Source organism: Centruroides sculpturatus, unplaced genomic scaffold (assembly GCF_000671375.1).
Source record: "Centruroides sculpturatus isolate CEXI.00-Female unplaced genomic scaffold, Cexi_2.0 scaffold252, whole genome shotgun sequence".
Lineage (NCBI taxonomy): Eukaryota > Metazoa > Arthropoda > Arachnida > Scorpiones > Buthidae > Centruroides > Centruroides sculpturatus.
This window is the reverse complement of record NW_019384463.1, coordinates 85,265-101,259: the sequence shown is the minus strand read 5'-3', so window position 1 is coordinate 101,259 and position 15,995 is coordinate 85,265. Positions and strand designations below refer to the sequence as shown.

The following is a 15,995-nucleotide window of genomic DNA, read 5'->3' as shown; positions in this document are numbered from 1 at the left end:
ACATTATTTTTTATCATCAGAATTGATATTGAGCATGTACATGTGTGATAAACACAGTTTTGATGTATTATTAACTTTTCAGTGAGAAATTTTATTCCAAAGTTTGTTTTCATTTGTATATTTTTATTTGAGTTTTATTTACAATATTAATTGTAAACTTAAAAATCAAATAATTTTAGCTTCATCCACAAATCACTTATTTATTTTGACTGTAATAGCTAATCATGTATAAATATTTCAATTTAATGTTAATCCTTAGCCACAAATCAAATTCCTCTACTACGGATTTATAGTCTTTTATAGTAATTATATGATTTAATTAGAATGGAATTTACTAAATTCAAAGTAAAAAAACATCATTAACTTTTATTCAAATCAATAAATTAATTAAATTACATTCTCATCATAAAGAATAAGATAAAGTATTTTTCAAGATTAAAAATTTTTCAATAAACATAGAGAAAAAATCTTATAAATAAAAATTACTATTCTTATAATTAAAACAATAAATTTTTCAAAGTTTTAATATATAAATAGTACAGTAGAGCATCGATTATCCGACCCCTGATTAACCGTTACATCGATTTACCCGACCGTTCTAGTCGGCAAATTTCAAATGTCCGCTAGTGATGTGGCATTACAATATTTGGCTGTCTTGGCTACTTTAATATTATTTTTGTTAAATTTTTGCGTGTTTTAGCTGGCATCAACAGCTCTACCATTGAAGGGAGGCCAATATTTAAACGAGACTTAATTTTCTAATTATGAGTGGTGTTTGTTTTGTGAGCAATAAAATAATTTTTAATGATACAATAGCAACGATTATTATTTTTTAAAAAATTTCTTAGGCTAAACCTCGATTAAAATTCAATGCAAAGTTGGTTAATAGCGATATACTAATAAACTAATTACATGGGATATACTGTACTAATATACTGTAGTAATAATGTATTTTTTTCCTTTTTTTTTGGTTATCCAATTTTTTCAGTTATCTGACCAATCTGAGTCCCCAGTTGAGTCGGATAATCGATGCTCTACTGTACTTCTATCAGGTCAGTCCATAAGTTCGTGCGCATTTTTATCTACAAAAAAAGCAACAAAAATTTTTAATTAAATTTTATTTCAATCTATAATGTATTCACCATTATTTTGTACAATTTCTTGCCATCTTGATGGTAGCTTTTTAATCCCGTCTTTGTAAAGTGATTTCGGTTTTGAATCAAAATATTCAGAAATAGCCTTTTTTACATTGTTCTCATCCTCAAAAGTTTTTCCTTTTAAAAAATTCTGCAAACTCTGAAAAACATGATAATCACTGGGAGCAATATCTGGCAAATATGGAGGATGAGGTAAAATTTTCCAGTTGAAGCTTTTGAGTTGAGCAGTTGACGTTGTTGTCGGTTAGCTATTGACAGTTCATGTGGTATCCATTTTCCTAGCTTTGAAACTTTTCCTATTTGTTGTAGATGTCTATGAACAGTTCCATGGGATGAATTTAAACGTTCCGCAATTTCGTCAACTGTTAAAGATGGTTCTGCTTCAACTAGTACAGAGAGAGCATCATCATCAAAGTCAATGGGTCTTCCAGTATGAGCCTTATCCTCCACACTAAAATCATTATTTCTAAATCTTTCAAACCACTTCTGCGCAGTCCTTACACTAATTACAGTTTGATTATGAACAGTATTTAATTTTTTGGCTGCATTTGTAGCATTCTCATCACTTAAAAATAAGAAGTATAAAACATGTCTCTTATATTCATCTGTTATTTCCATTTTAACGAAAATAAACAACTGAAATGTTCCCAATTCTGAACAGTATTATATGAATTTAAACACTTCAGTGTAAAAAGTATCACATTAGACTGGCATTTTTAACAGCAAAACAAGATTTTTCTCAAGATCATAAAATACACATGAACTTATGGACTGACCTAATATATCTAATTACAAGAAAATTGTTTATTTAACTTTAAGAAATTGAAGGAATTAAATTTATTGGAATTTGAATTATTAATTGGATTCGTACAAAAGAAATTGACTAATAAATTTTTAGTTACATATACAACAAGAACTCCACTTGAAATTTTCATGTATAGTAAGTGCATAAGATGTCAATAAATGTACCCAGAAGTGGATTAATCAAATAAAATAACTAATTTGGCAAATAATTGTTTATAACTCTGTCAATTTGATAAAAAATCTGTTTATGCTCAATTGCAGAGCTGCATTTTCGTACATTAATAATTCCTTGATTGTCTTTAATTGTAAAATTTATATCTCTTATATTTGGATATTTTTCTAAGCTGCTTTAAAGAAGTGTTAGTAGATTTTTAATTTAATATTGCAGAGTAAATTTTTTTTGTGTGTTTAATCAAAATATGTTAAATTACAAATATTAAAGATCCTTATTAAATTTTAGTAAAATGAAGCAATTTATTAATGTTTATTTAATAAAATATGCATATTTTATATTAAATGATAGAATTTTATTTACGTAAAAAAATATATATATATTTTTAATTCTACATTTTCCATGGGCAAGAAATTATGCAAGATTAGACAATTGTCTATTATGTTCAAAATGAAAGCACATGTACTCACAAAAATAAATCTAAAGGCAATGCTTAAACAATAACTAAATTTAAAGTTCCCAAATTTAACATATGTAATATTGCTAGATAAATAAAAAAAAGCAAACTAATAAAACCAAAACTTCTCCCTAATTTACTTCATGATCAACGAACACAATTCGAAAAGTATCAGCTTCTATTTTTTTCTTTTATAATGTTCCATTATGTTTATATTTTTGTAAAAAAGAACAAAATTTAAACATAATTGAACTAAAAGATTTGAAAGACTGGCTAGGTTGTTAATATTGCATATGCAATCCAAAATAAATTTATATAATACTATGTATTATTCTAATTATCATGGACAACAATCAGGTTTCATGTTACTAAATTAACTGAGAAAATTCTAATTTATAAAAATGAGATTATTGCATCTGAATATTTTGTGATAAGAAAATAAATTAAAGAAAAAAATGTAATTCAAATTAATAATAAACAAATTTAAATACAGGACAACAAATAAACTATAAACAGTTGATTCTATTTATAGTTGACACTAAAAGTAATATAAATACTCTTAAAAAACTTTTTACAGTTGTAATGATTTGAAAAGATATTTTGCTGTGCAAATATCAATTAAAAACATGACTTGACTAAAATCTAAATTTTAATTAAAAAATTTTTATATTTCTCAGCAAATATAATAATACAATATTTACTTTCTACTAAAATTATTTATAATATATAAAAGTTTTGCTGTATAATTAATTTTTACAAGAGTTAATGTGCAGTTACATTTTGTAAATAGTCAAAAATTACATTAATGTGAAATGCAATTGAGTTATTAAAATTATCATTTATACAAAAGTGCTATTTCTAATTCTTCATAAAAAATTTTGATGTAAAAAATCAATCTTTCTTTACTATCTATTGATACAAATTTAACTAAGAAAATGTAAAACTATACATATCTATTTATAATATTTCAGTTTTATGAATATCTTCTCAATTACTTTTTACTTTGTTTCAATTTTAACTTAATTAAATGTAAAGCTGCAACCTAAAAATCAATGGCACAAAATAATAAATACATTCACACTAAAGAAACTAACACTTCCCATTCTACAATTTGTTCATTTGAATTAGCCTGTGTAAATTTTCAGTTTGGTGTTTAAGCTGTCTAAGTTCTTCTTGTATAATATCTGTGAATAATTTTCTTTTTTCCATCTATAAAAAATTAACATAGTTTTTTATTCATTCTTAATTAATAGAAATTATCGTATAAAAAAATTAGCAATAAAGTATAAACATAAAATCTGTAAATATGAGCTATAAAATAATCTAAAGAAATAACACAAGTTGAGCCATTTTATTAAGGGTTTTAATTATGCCTTAATTTTACACAAATGTTTTCCTTGCATTTGAAATTCAAGTAGAGAAATTCCAGTTTTTTGAGAAATTTCTACTTGGCCACAATAGATCACCTTCCTCACACTTTTAAGCAAACTTTCATTACAGAAAAGTTTGTTTTGTAATCAAAATTTGCTGGAAAAAGTGAAGATGATGATCTATTGTTGTTCAGTAAATTCAAGCTGACCTATTCAGTCCAAATATAATTATTTTTGTTTCTGTACTTTCTGAAATTCAACTGGCATAGACATGAAAACTATTTAATAAAATCATTTAATTCATTCCTTTGTCTAGTCATTTTGATTGCAACTATCATGATAATTGTTACAGATTTCATTGTCCATTCAACAAAAGCTATGGTAATATCTTCAATGACTTGTGAAGTGATAGGTTTGTGCCCTGAACTTGCAGATGTCCAATCTCCTTGAATTGAGTGATCATTCTCTTCAGAGCTTGTGGAGTCAATTATCATTGTCATAAATTATTAAAACAACAAAATTCCTGAAGTAAAGCCTCAGAATTATCATTGTTTGCATAAAACAATTTCACAAGAAATGAATGTTCCAGCAAGATGTTGCCCATCATAGCTGATAAGAATGACATTCAACAGTTGAGACTACTTTTATATCCAAAACTTCACTATAACATAAGTTTCTTTTGCATAAGCACATATTTTTATTGCTTGCCAGTACTAAAGTACATAGTGACAAGTATCTTTGGTACTAACCTTTTTATAAAAATGTCTTCCATGTCCTGAAATGTCACCTTACCAGGTTTGGAGCACATGTCAAAATCTTGGCAAGAAGCTTTTTAAGTTGTACTATTAATTAAACTACTAAAACTGTTTTGTGTCTGTGTGTTTTTTCTATGCAACCTCCAAATCAGGGAGATTTGTCATGGACAATTTGTATATTTCTAGTAGTACTTTTCCTATGACTAAATCTTTTGATTTTTGCATTTAAATTGCTAAATATCTCTCTAGATAACATTGAATAGTACTTTAATTACAATCACCCATCATAAATACTAAAAATATTTTTTTCTCTTAAAACTAAAATGTAATAATTTAAAGTATTTTTATTTTGGTCAAATCTCATAAAAAATACAACCATGGGAATTGAACTATTTGATAAAAGTATAATATAATTCAAATTAATCCATAACAATTTGAACTGATTAAATTAATCTGGATTAACTTAAACGTCATTATAGTTCAAATAATTCATCTAATTTAATTTAAAATTTGATTTACATTAATTAAATATATATCATAATCTTTAAATTCAGTATAAAAAGTATTTTTAATTGTTAAATCATAACTGACTTTAAAAATTCAAAAATTGTAATCCAGTTAATAGGAATTAAATTTATTAGAACAAATATTTTCAACTGTATTTAACAGCTGTTGTGAAATTTAACACAGTTGAAAATATTCGTTCTTCTAATAAATTTAATTCCTATTAACTGAATTACAGGATTTTTTAGTGTTTTTATTGTAATCTCACCCAGTTTTTATGTAACTTTCAAGAAATTAGTACTTTGTAGCGATTTGAATAATCTTTTCAAGTTGTTTTTATGATTATTAAGCAGAATTGTAACAAGTTCTGTTTATTAAAATTTTATTTACCAAAAGTTCTAATGTGTAAAATTTGATGAATCCATACTAATCAAATAAAACAATATGTATTACATTAATTCTCTATACAGATGATTAAAACACTATTATATCATGTGAGCAATGGTTCTAAACCTTTACAAGCTAACGGCCTCAACCTACAACTTTTGGTGGTTACAAAATTGAAACACAATAGCCAGTGTCATTGGTATAGTGGAGCAAATGTAGCAGGACTGCTTGAATATCCTCCATGCCACAAATGGAGCACATGTCAAAATCTTGGCAAGAAGCTTTTTAAGTTGTACTATTAATTAAACTACTAAAACTGTTTTGTGTCTGTGTGTTTTTTCTATGCAACCTCCAAATCAGGGAGATTTGTCATGGACAATTTGTATATTTCTAGTAGTACTTTTCCTATGACTAAATCTTTTGATTTTTGCTTAAATAATAAACAGATGGCAAATATGTGCACATATACAGTGGTGATATTCAGCGGGTTCGTACAGATTCGGCCGAACCCGTTGTTAACATTTTCAAAGTTTTCTGAACCTTGTTAAACACACGTAATATTTCTCAGTGGTTTTTTGTTTCTTTTAAAAAATATATTAAAATATATGTATTATACTCTGTAACACTACTAAACTAGAGCCTTATACCCCGTTCGCCTTGGTGCGACTTTCCCAATCGCGATTGAACCTCATTTCAGTCGAGATTGAAACGAGATTCAATCGTGATCAACTCAAAACAGTTCTTGAAACTAGATCCAGTCATAAGAGAAATCCCACAATCTCTCGAGCGCAAGAAAATACAAGATGGCTGTGGAACACTTGTTGGGCTATCGACAGCGAAATAAAGTTATTGTATTTCGAGAGACGATGACATCTGTCTATTATTAGATATATTGCAAGAAAAAGTATTGTATTTATTTCTAACCAAAACTTCCATTTAAACTGTTGGTGTTCGTGACTTACCGTGTAGTTATGTCAGTTTTATCATCGCGTGTAATATATATCTTTTTTATTTATATGGGTATGTTAAAACCAGTTTTTGCTCTAATGTTGCTAATGCACCATTTGAGCGAAAAAAAATTGTTAAGGAAAAATTTTCTGTTAGCAAACCCTTTGTTAAATATTTCGAATATCACCACTGCATATATATGTATGTATTGCTGTCTGTTTATTATTATTGTTGTTATTATTATTATTAAAAGAAAGATATTTCTAAATACAAAGTATATTTAGAAATATCTTTAGAACAGTAAATAGAAAATATATAATAATCAGGAATTTTCTTTGCTCTAAAGAATGTGTAGATAACATCATTTTTAATGTTGTAAATAAAATACTGTACATAAACTTACTGCAGTCTTCATTTCTTTCTTTAATTTTTCCCTCATTTCAGAAAAATCAATTGGATTTCCTATGAGAACTGTAACAACCTATTAATGAAATAATTATTTTAGGAAATTTTATTTTGTAAACTTATAATTAAATTATAATTATAAAAGCATAAATTTTAGCGTTTAAGCTTAAATTTACATTCAGTCATAAACAGAAAAATCAAAGTTTAGCTACTTTCCCATTTTCATAAGTTTAAAGTGCATATCTGTTGGAATAGCTGTTGTTAGTAACTCACTTATTGTTTAGCATATTTCACTTTCATAGTTTTTAGAACAAAGGATAAACAGAGAAAAATATTTCTTTTCATGTTACAAATTTATTTCATTTCATCTGAATTAGAAGAAAAGGAGACCTTAAAAGAAGTCCTCTTTCTCTACGGATAGTTCTACTCCTGTCTCTCTTTCATATTAAGTAGTTATAAGTCTTCCTACTAACAGCCACTTGACATTAACTTATACACTTAGCTATTCGTGGCGGCACTGAATCATTGGTGTTCGCTACTCAGGTTTTCTTTTAGACCCTTTGGAGGACTACGGCCTTGCAGCCTAAAAACTGCACACTAACATCAAACATAGAGGGTACTGTAGCTATACATATGCCGTTCAGAGGGATCCTACCTTTCTCTACTATCTATCTCCTCTCCCTCCTTCTTTCCCTTACCCTCTTTTCCACTGGCTAAACACCTCATGTACAGCCAAAGTCTTTCTTGTATGTATTTATGTATGTATGTCTCTCATTCATCTTTTGTAGACTTCTCAAACTTTTCTTAATCAAGAGAACCTCATACAATCACAAAACTGCTTGTCAAGAGATCATATTTTAAAGATAATAACTAAAAGGTACACAGATAAGTATTACTACAGGATAAACTGTTGAATATATTGAATAACTTGGTGGAAAAACAGATTCAATATCAGATATTAAACTAAGCAAGGAATTTAATAATTAGGAATTTTCTTAGTTTTACATATCTTAACTATGTGTTATGGAAATATTATATAACAGAAACAAGACAATCTCTTTCACCTTTCCACTTTAGGAAAAGGAAGATAACTCTTCATCGCAACAAATTTTTATAAACTATGATAAAACTGATAACTTACTATGAAAAAAAGAAGAGAAATTATGTGGGCAATAGGGACAAATATACATTTAAATCGACAAAATGATCATAAATAAGTGATAGATTTCTTCACATACAGAGTATATAAAAACAACTAAAGAAGTTAGCAAAGAAGAATTGTAAAGAAAAGATAAAAACAAAGGAAAAGGACCAAGATATTAGACTTCTTATTCTAAACTAAAAAAAAAAAATGACCAATAATGGATCCTTCAGTCATGACTGGCCATTAAAATTTTTAAAATTTTCAATAATTTCTGAATTAGCTACCAATGAAGTCAAACTGAAATTATGTAAGTTGACAAAAATGAATTTGGACCAAAACATCTACTTCTATAAGTAATCTTAAAAAATTTATACTTATATAAATACATGCATATTGTTGATTCTATTTATAAGTTATTTACATTAATTAGTCCCAATAGTTAATCAATCTTTATCATTTAATCATTAAAGAATTTATCACTCCCTATCTCATTATCTTCATATTCTGAAATATTTTAAACAATATCTCAGGTGATAGTAAAAAATTATATTCAAGATATCAAATATCATTTATCTTGTCTTCATCTTTCTAAAATATATTTATAAACACTACTGAGAGAATTTAAAAATTCTCTTCAAATCAATCTTACAGATGATTTCCAAAAAACGTTTCTTAAATTTCCTAATAAGAAATTTAAATTAAGAATTCAGAATATTATAGAAGACTCTAACATCATTTTTTACATATTCTTTTCCTGTCTTGTGACAGAACTGTAAATAATCATTCTCCACTACATAACTTGCTGACTAATTCTGTTGATATGTTTAACAAGAATAAATCATAAGGATGAAAATTCTAATATGAAACTATCTGGAAAATATTTAAAGATACAGAATAAATTCCATGATAGATAGATATTTAATTGAGAAATTCTAACTTTCTTGGTGAAAAACATTTAGTGATAATTACGGGATTAATTAATTAAAAAACTACTCTTAGCAAACCTTAATTAAATGAAGTGTTGTAAGTAGAGTTGTAATAACAATATTGACACTATTTTCAAACATCTTTATATCAAAAATAAAACAAGTGAACTATACTTTTCCAGAAATGTTTAAAATAGAGCATAGTTAAAGTGCATATTTTAATACTGTATTTTAACTATATTCTATTCATAAGTAAAACAAGTAAAACACATTGCTTGATATAATTTTTTACAAAACAAAAAACTGAAATACCTCAACTTCTTGAATGACAATTTTGTGACATCCAAAGAGGGAAGTGAAAAAAAATAATAATTAGAAATAATAATGGCTAAGAGGGCTTTTTGAATTGAGTGGGGAGGTTCGAATAGGTCAATAGGTCTCTGAATAATTAGACAGGTAGATAGGGTTAAATCACAACAACAAATTTAATATAAAACATAAAGGATTAAATATATGTGGGACTTTACTCGTTACAAACTACTTACAACTAAACAACTACGTATCTAAGAAACTTAGAGAGAGAGTTTATAATTTTAATTAGATATTTTTCTGGTTTTTTAAAGGAATGTTTGTAAACTTGACGACCAAGTAGCCTAAAAAAGAAGGTCAGGTCGTCAAAAAGTTTTTGTTCTGGAACACATGAAATGAATAAATGGTGTCTACCAAAAAAGGTTTTATATTTTTATTTTTTGGTCAGTCTGTGTCTTCAATTAACTTTTACAAAATTAATATCATCCGACGAAAGTTCAAAATTAAGAATTATTTTTTTTCAACTTAGAAAACGGAGATGAAAAGGTCAAATGGGGAAAGGATGTATACATGGACAAAGCCCACACACATCCTATTTCGTCCAATTTTGAAACCGATAAGGCTAATCAAATGATAATACAAAGTAACAATTATTACTAAGTTTGCAAGACAAACTCTGATCTTAGTCACCCCTGGCAATTAATTCAGCTTGTTTGATAGCTGTTATCAAATTTATGAGGTAGAATGAGTAACAATACTGGAAAGAAAGAGGTAATAAATTTGACGAGAAGTTCCATTTCTGACAATTAACATAAACAACACCCAGACGCAAATCAAACTTAGAAGGGATTGCATCAGAACTTCCCACAATAGTTTTCCTCTGGGACATGTATAAAAAGGAGTTGCACCCGTATCTCGGGACGATCATCAAAAAGGGAAGTCTAAGGGGCGCCTTAGGAAGCCTCCAGGTTGGACTCTTTTGAACTCCTCTCGGGACATGATTGTCGCCAATTCTCCAACGGTCCTCCAACCTCCAATACTCAGCTAGATCAGCGGATGTCTTCAGGACAATGCATAAGCCAGGATCCATGAACAGCGAGTAATCATCATGAGGTATTATCTTAGACCGCATTTGTAAGCTCTCTCTCTCTAAGTTTCTTAGATACGTAGTTGTTTAGTTGTAAGTAGTTTGTAACGAGTAAAGTCCCACATATATTTAATCCTTTATGTTTTATATTAAATTTGTTGTTGTGATTTAACCCTATCTACCTGTCTAATTATTCAGAGACCTATTGACCTATTCGAACCTCCCCACTCAATTCAAAAAGCCCTCTTAGCCATCCCCTGTTGAGAAGCTGGTAAGAAGGGTGGAGCTCACAGGTCTACACCCCCTCAGTTCACTCACAATTTCATTCAGCATTACTGATGGGAATGAATTGTTTATTATGTTGCAGATCATATTCAGGATGTCTTACATTCATAATCATTTCAGTTAATTTACTGATATTATATATTTGTGGTCAGTTCCTACTTGGATAATTGATGGCATTCATGTCTCATGTTAATTTAAATAATAGTAATAAAAAATAAGAAAATTCTTTTGTCTTTTGAACACTACATAGTGTAAACACACAAACACTTGGCAATCTTCAACTTAAGTTTATTCAGTGTTTAGTAAGAAAATTCTTAATCACAATGTTATGTAAAAATATCCGATTTGCTAAATTAGTTTAAAATGTATTTTACAGAAAATGCAACAGTAGTAGATTACCTCTGCATTAGTTGTTATCAATCTCCTTCTCCTGTCATTAACAACTAGACTATATATTGAAATCATCTTTGTCATTAAATTCAAGTATGAAAACCATATGCTTCTCAGTATACTCTTTTCATTTATTTTTACTTTGTGTTATAGAGTAAAAATAGAAATAAACTTTATTTTATTTTATACTTTAATTCCAGGTCATTATATTCCCAAATATGATTAAAAAGAAAATTGGGAACTTTATCTTTCATGACTGTATAATTTTAATTTTTTACAATTTTGATCAGTCAAATCCGTAAAAAATTAAAAACTATACAAATGTATAATCATCCTGTATTAGTAATATTTGTTGTATGTACTGTACATATTGTCAATAACTAATGTGCTAAACATGGAACTGAATACAATTCTGGATACATTCAAAAAACTGGATACAATTCCATATGTTAATAGAAAACACACCTTGTAAATCCAGCAAACTATTTTTATAATAACTTAAAAATGTTGAAAAACAACAGACACCAAATACTAATAATAAAAGATAAGTCACACAACTATATACCAGCATTATGGAAAAATATGTTTAATTCATGAAAGTACTTGTGAATTAAACATATTTTTCTGTAATGCTGATAGAGAGTTGTTCAACTTATCTTTGGGTCGAAAACATTTTTAATAATAAAATTCAATGAGTTTTCCTCAGTTATAACATAAAACATACATTTGATTCGGTTAACTTGTTCTGTATTGAGGAAGACCCATTAACTTTAAGTTGAAAACATTGTATGAATCCAACATAACAACTTAATGTATTTTCTTTCAGCATATGTACATACAAAATTTATGTATTTGTTTTGACAAAATATGTACAAAAATTTTCCATAATAAATTGTTCCACTATTTACAAAAAACTAATAACACATTTGATTTTATAATCATTAAGTATATATAATAATTTCTTTTACTAACCTGTCCTACTCTAGGAATATAAGGCGCCTTATTTGGCAATACACAATCCATACCTAAAATTAATACAAAATTAGGTCAATAAGGATTTAAATTTCAATGATGATTAATACATAAAGAAATATTAGATAAAGTTATAAAAAAAAAATTACCTAAATGATAAAATGGAATTACAAATGGAGTTATCTTACATTCAGATATTAATCGTCCAATACCTAGAATAGAAGTGCCCTTGTTAGAAATATTAATTCATAACTAAACAGAGATTAACATAACACTATCATATTTGATAAGTACTGTATTAAAGTATTGTTACTAGCAAAACTTTCTATGTATTTCTCTGTTATTTTTATACTTTTTGTATATTTTGATTTCTCTTAAAATAAAATACTGTATATTCATTATAGTTTGCATTACCCCATTTCAATCTTAAACTTTCGTCTTTTGTCATATTCACTTTTCCTTCAGGAAAGAAATGAATCCAATTTCCAGCATTCAAACGTTCTAAACAAAAGTCCATAGCTTTCTGATAAACTCCATCTCCTCTGCGAATTGGGAAAGTTTTACCAAGAGCAAAGAATTTCGAATGCCATTCCTTCGTAAAACATATATCATGTGCTGCACCTGACCATCTCATAACTTTACTATTGAAAAGATGTTTCCAATCTAATATACCTAGCACAAAATAACTAAAAGTTATTAAAAATTGCAGAATTATTAAGATTTAAAATAAGATGTTATATTATATAAAAATAATATATCCTGTTATTAATCCACAACTCAAAAAAAGCTACATGTCTTTGAAAAGGGAAAATATAGTTACTTTTATTTATTAAATCCTTTTTATATTTAATAAATTCTGTAATCTATTATGAAAGTATAAATTTATTAAATTGTCCCTAATAAATTTCTTGACTGTTATAAAATATTAATAAATTGGAAAAAGTTTAATTGGAAATTAACTTTTTTGTTACACATTTAAAACTTTTAAAATAAAAATTGAAAATTGATAAATTGTTCCATTTAAATTAAAATTATTTATAATATTTTGTACTTTGTTTTCATGTTTAAACATTTATTAACACTTTCCTTCATATTGAGAATGTAAAAGTTAATTGGGAGGAGTAATATCATAATATAAAAAAAATATACTTTTGCAAACTTACCCCACAACATTGGATCATCTAGACAAGAGTGATGATTACTGACTGTAATAAGTGGAACATTTTCAGGTCGATTTTCGATTGCATCAATGAGAACATGTCTGTTGTACACAACAACATTATTCAACCAACCTATTAAAAAGTTTTATAAAGTGCAGTAATTATTTTATTTCTCTATTCTAAAGATTTATAATGATTTAATTATATTTAATAATATAATTTATCACAAATTAAGAACATTAACTGAAAGTCCAGAAATTGAGTATTTGAACTGATCACATATTTAAAGAATATTGAATAGAGTATCAGTTAATGGCCAATTACTTATTCTTGCAGAATATTATAATCTATCGTATAAATATCTGGTAAACAAAAGGAACACTCCTGTCAATTATGTCATCTTTTTGGAGCCTTTATAAACACTTTTTTGCAGTTGGCAATCAATTTATTGGCACCGGGAAACTTTACAAATTCTGCTAAATGCATGTGCTAAGCAAATTAAATGGATCATCTTGGTATATCTCAAAGCAGCTGATATGCTTTTAGCATATCAGATGCTTTGAGCTTATATCTTGCAGCATAAGACACAAAAAGGAGGACACTATCAAAATGTATTCTGTTTGGCCACAAAATCTGTAATACATCATTTATGCTTTTCATAATGGTTAATTAATTGGTTGCTTCTATGAACATAGTATGGAGCAAATATGTATTTTTAGTTGCTGTTTCTTAACTTTCAAATACACTATCAATATGCCAACTATTACTTTAACAATGTTCCTAATGAGTGCATTTGTGGTTTCATTAACAGATAACCACAAATTTTTTCCTTCAGTGTTTGTTCTGACTGTATTGGTGGTTTTGTCATACAATTCACTAATATAGTTCTTTAGAAGAGCTGATTCATCTAAGTACTTTTTAATTTGTATATTTCTCAAGGAAATTCTTAAACACATCATTGGTGAGCTTGCAAAATGGAATGTCAGCAGCAATTATCACTTTACATAAGTCATAATAAAACTGCAATTTACACTGATAGTGCTTTTTAAATCAGGTCATCTGCTTAAATGTTAAACAGATAGTGTTTTGTACATCAGATCATCAAGGTAGATTGCAGTTTTGTTACTGTTTGTCTTCTGTTGGGCCATACTATGGAAGCTTTATTCAATCCTGTGTTTCACTTATAGCTTATTAGTCAATTTTAGTTATTTTTCTTTCTTTCTTTCAGTAATGGTGGTTTGTGTGGAGTCTTATGGCTGTACACCTTTACTCTGAGAGACTTGTGGATGATCGCTATGCGAAGAGCCAGCCTTATAGAATGGACTAATCGCACACAGGGAAAGAATGCCTTCCGGGAGGACTTTTACGGGAAACTGTCCCCTATTCAGGCATCATCGACATGGAAAAAACCTGGAAAACTCCACGCTGCCAGCCATCTGAGCAAGGCGTGAACCCACGACTGAACTCCCAGTGTTCAGGGTCTATCTAGTTCACTCAAGTGCGGGGACAAAGACCGTTCGGCCACTGGTGGGCCTTAGTTATTTATTTGGTTATATGTTTCATTTATGCTTTTACATTTGAAATTTGCATTTCTACGCATTTATAACTCTCAAATTTTGATTCACAAGACTTGTTGATTCCTGTTTATTTTAAGGAATATCAACCATAACTCTAATTAAATAAGTGATGTTTTTAAGTTAGCAAATGCCAAAATATATAACGGTATCTATGATTTCAATAAGCATCTCATTGATATCATATGATTTCAACAGTATATCATATAGGTCAAGTAGAAAGATAAACTATATCAAAGCTTTGAGTTACATTTATTTGTATTCGTTTATATTTTCGATTTATTTTGAAACATAATTATTCCAAGAAATATTATTTTATGCAAATATTCTGTATACCAGAGGGCACCACGACATTGGTGATATTCTCGCCAACGTCATCAACGAGAACGAGAGAGTTCGGATGAAAACAAACCTGTCATAATTTTGCTGATGATTCCAACAGCCGGTATCACAATTCTGCTACCTATATTGAATAATTTCGGCGGTTTATTCATGTTAGGAAAAGGCCAGACTATGTCTCTTGGATGCATCTTGTTTAAATCACAACAATAAGCGCTCCAGAATGTTTATCTACTTTGTTTACATCTGGTAAAGACAATACTACAGAAATAGATCTGTTAAGGCGCTGCTAAGACGTCTTTCCTTTTTCTTAAACTTTCCAAATAAATAATCCGTAAATATTAAAATTTAAGAAAATTTATCGACGTAGATTCCGTTCCGAAGTGATAAAATGCGTAAATTAAATATTAAATGAAAACGTGTTACTGCTAAATTTTCGACGAAAGAGGGCGCTACTGGATTAAAAAAGCATTCGCGAATGCATTATAAAAATCTTTTTAAGATTTCGATTTATTTCACTGAATATTATTTCGCTCTTCGGAAAGATTCGTCGGTCGGGGTTGCACGTTTCGCGTATTAATGCAGGATCAAACTGGATAAAGTTAATATTTAAAAAAAACCGAAAAAAATCTTTATAATACGGCGGAACGAAAATGAAGTTCGAGAATACAGGGAAACCGACACACAGGATAAACAGATTGAACTGGGGAGAAGCCGCCATTTTTTCTCCTTGAATTTCTGACTTTTTAATGGATCTCTCACCTAAATTTTTAATTTGATTGGTTATTCAATTTAACACTTCCGTTCGACTTTGTCCGCGAGTGTCGATCCGACTTTGAAACTTTCACTC

At 28.3% G+C, this 15,995-nt stretch overlaps 1 protein-coding gene across 2 annotated transcripts; it reads right to left on the bottom strand.

Annotated features, from left to right (window-relative positions):
- Positions 1-3,424: 3,424 nt before the first annotated feature.
- On the bottom strand, positions 3,425-15,588 carry LOC111620956 (tafazzin-like). 2 transcript variants are annotated; one of them, XM_023362980.1, is made up of 7 exons: positions 15,219-15,588; positions 13,236-13,364; positions 12,487-12,744; positions 12,222-12,284; positions 12,073-12,125; positions 6,958-7,035; positions 3,425-3,799 (listed from the first exon to the last, which is right to left on the bottom strand). In XM_023362980.1, the coding sequence occupies exons 1-7, from the start codon at positions 15,334-15,336 to the stop codon at positions 3,695-3,697; spliced, it is 804 nt and encodes a 267-aa protein (XP_023218748.1). In that variant the 5' UTR covers positions 15,337-15,588; the 3' UTR covers positions 3,425-3,694. The 2 variants fall into 2 exon arrangements, with proteins under 2 accessions (XP_023218748.1, XP_023218749.1); XM_023362981.1 differs by lacking the exon at positions 12,487-12,744.
- Positions 15,589-15,995: the final 407 nt, after the last annotated feature.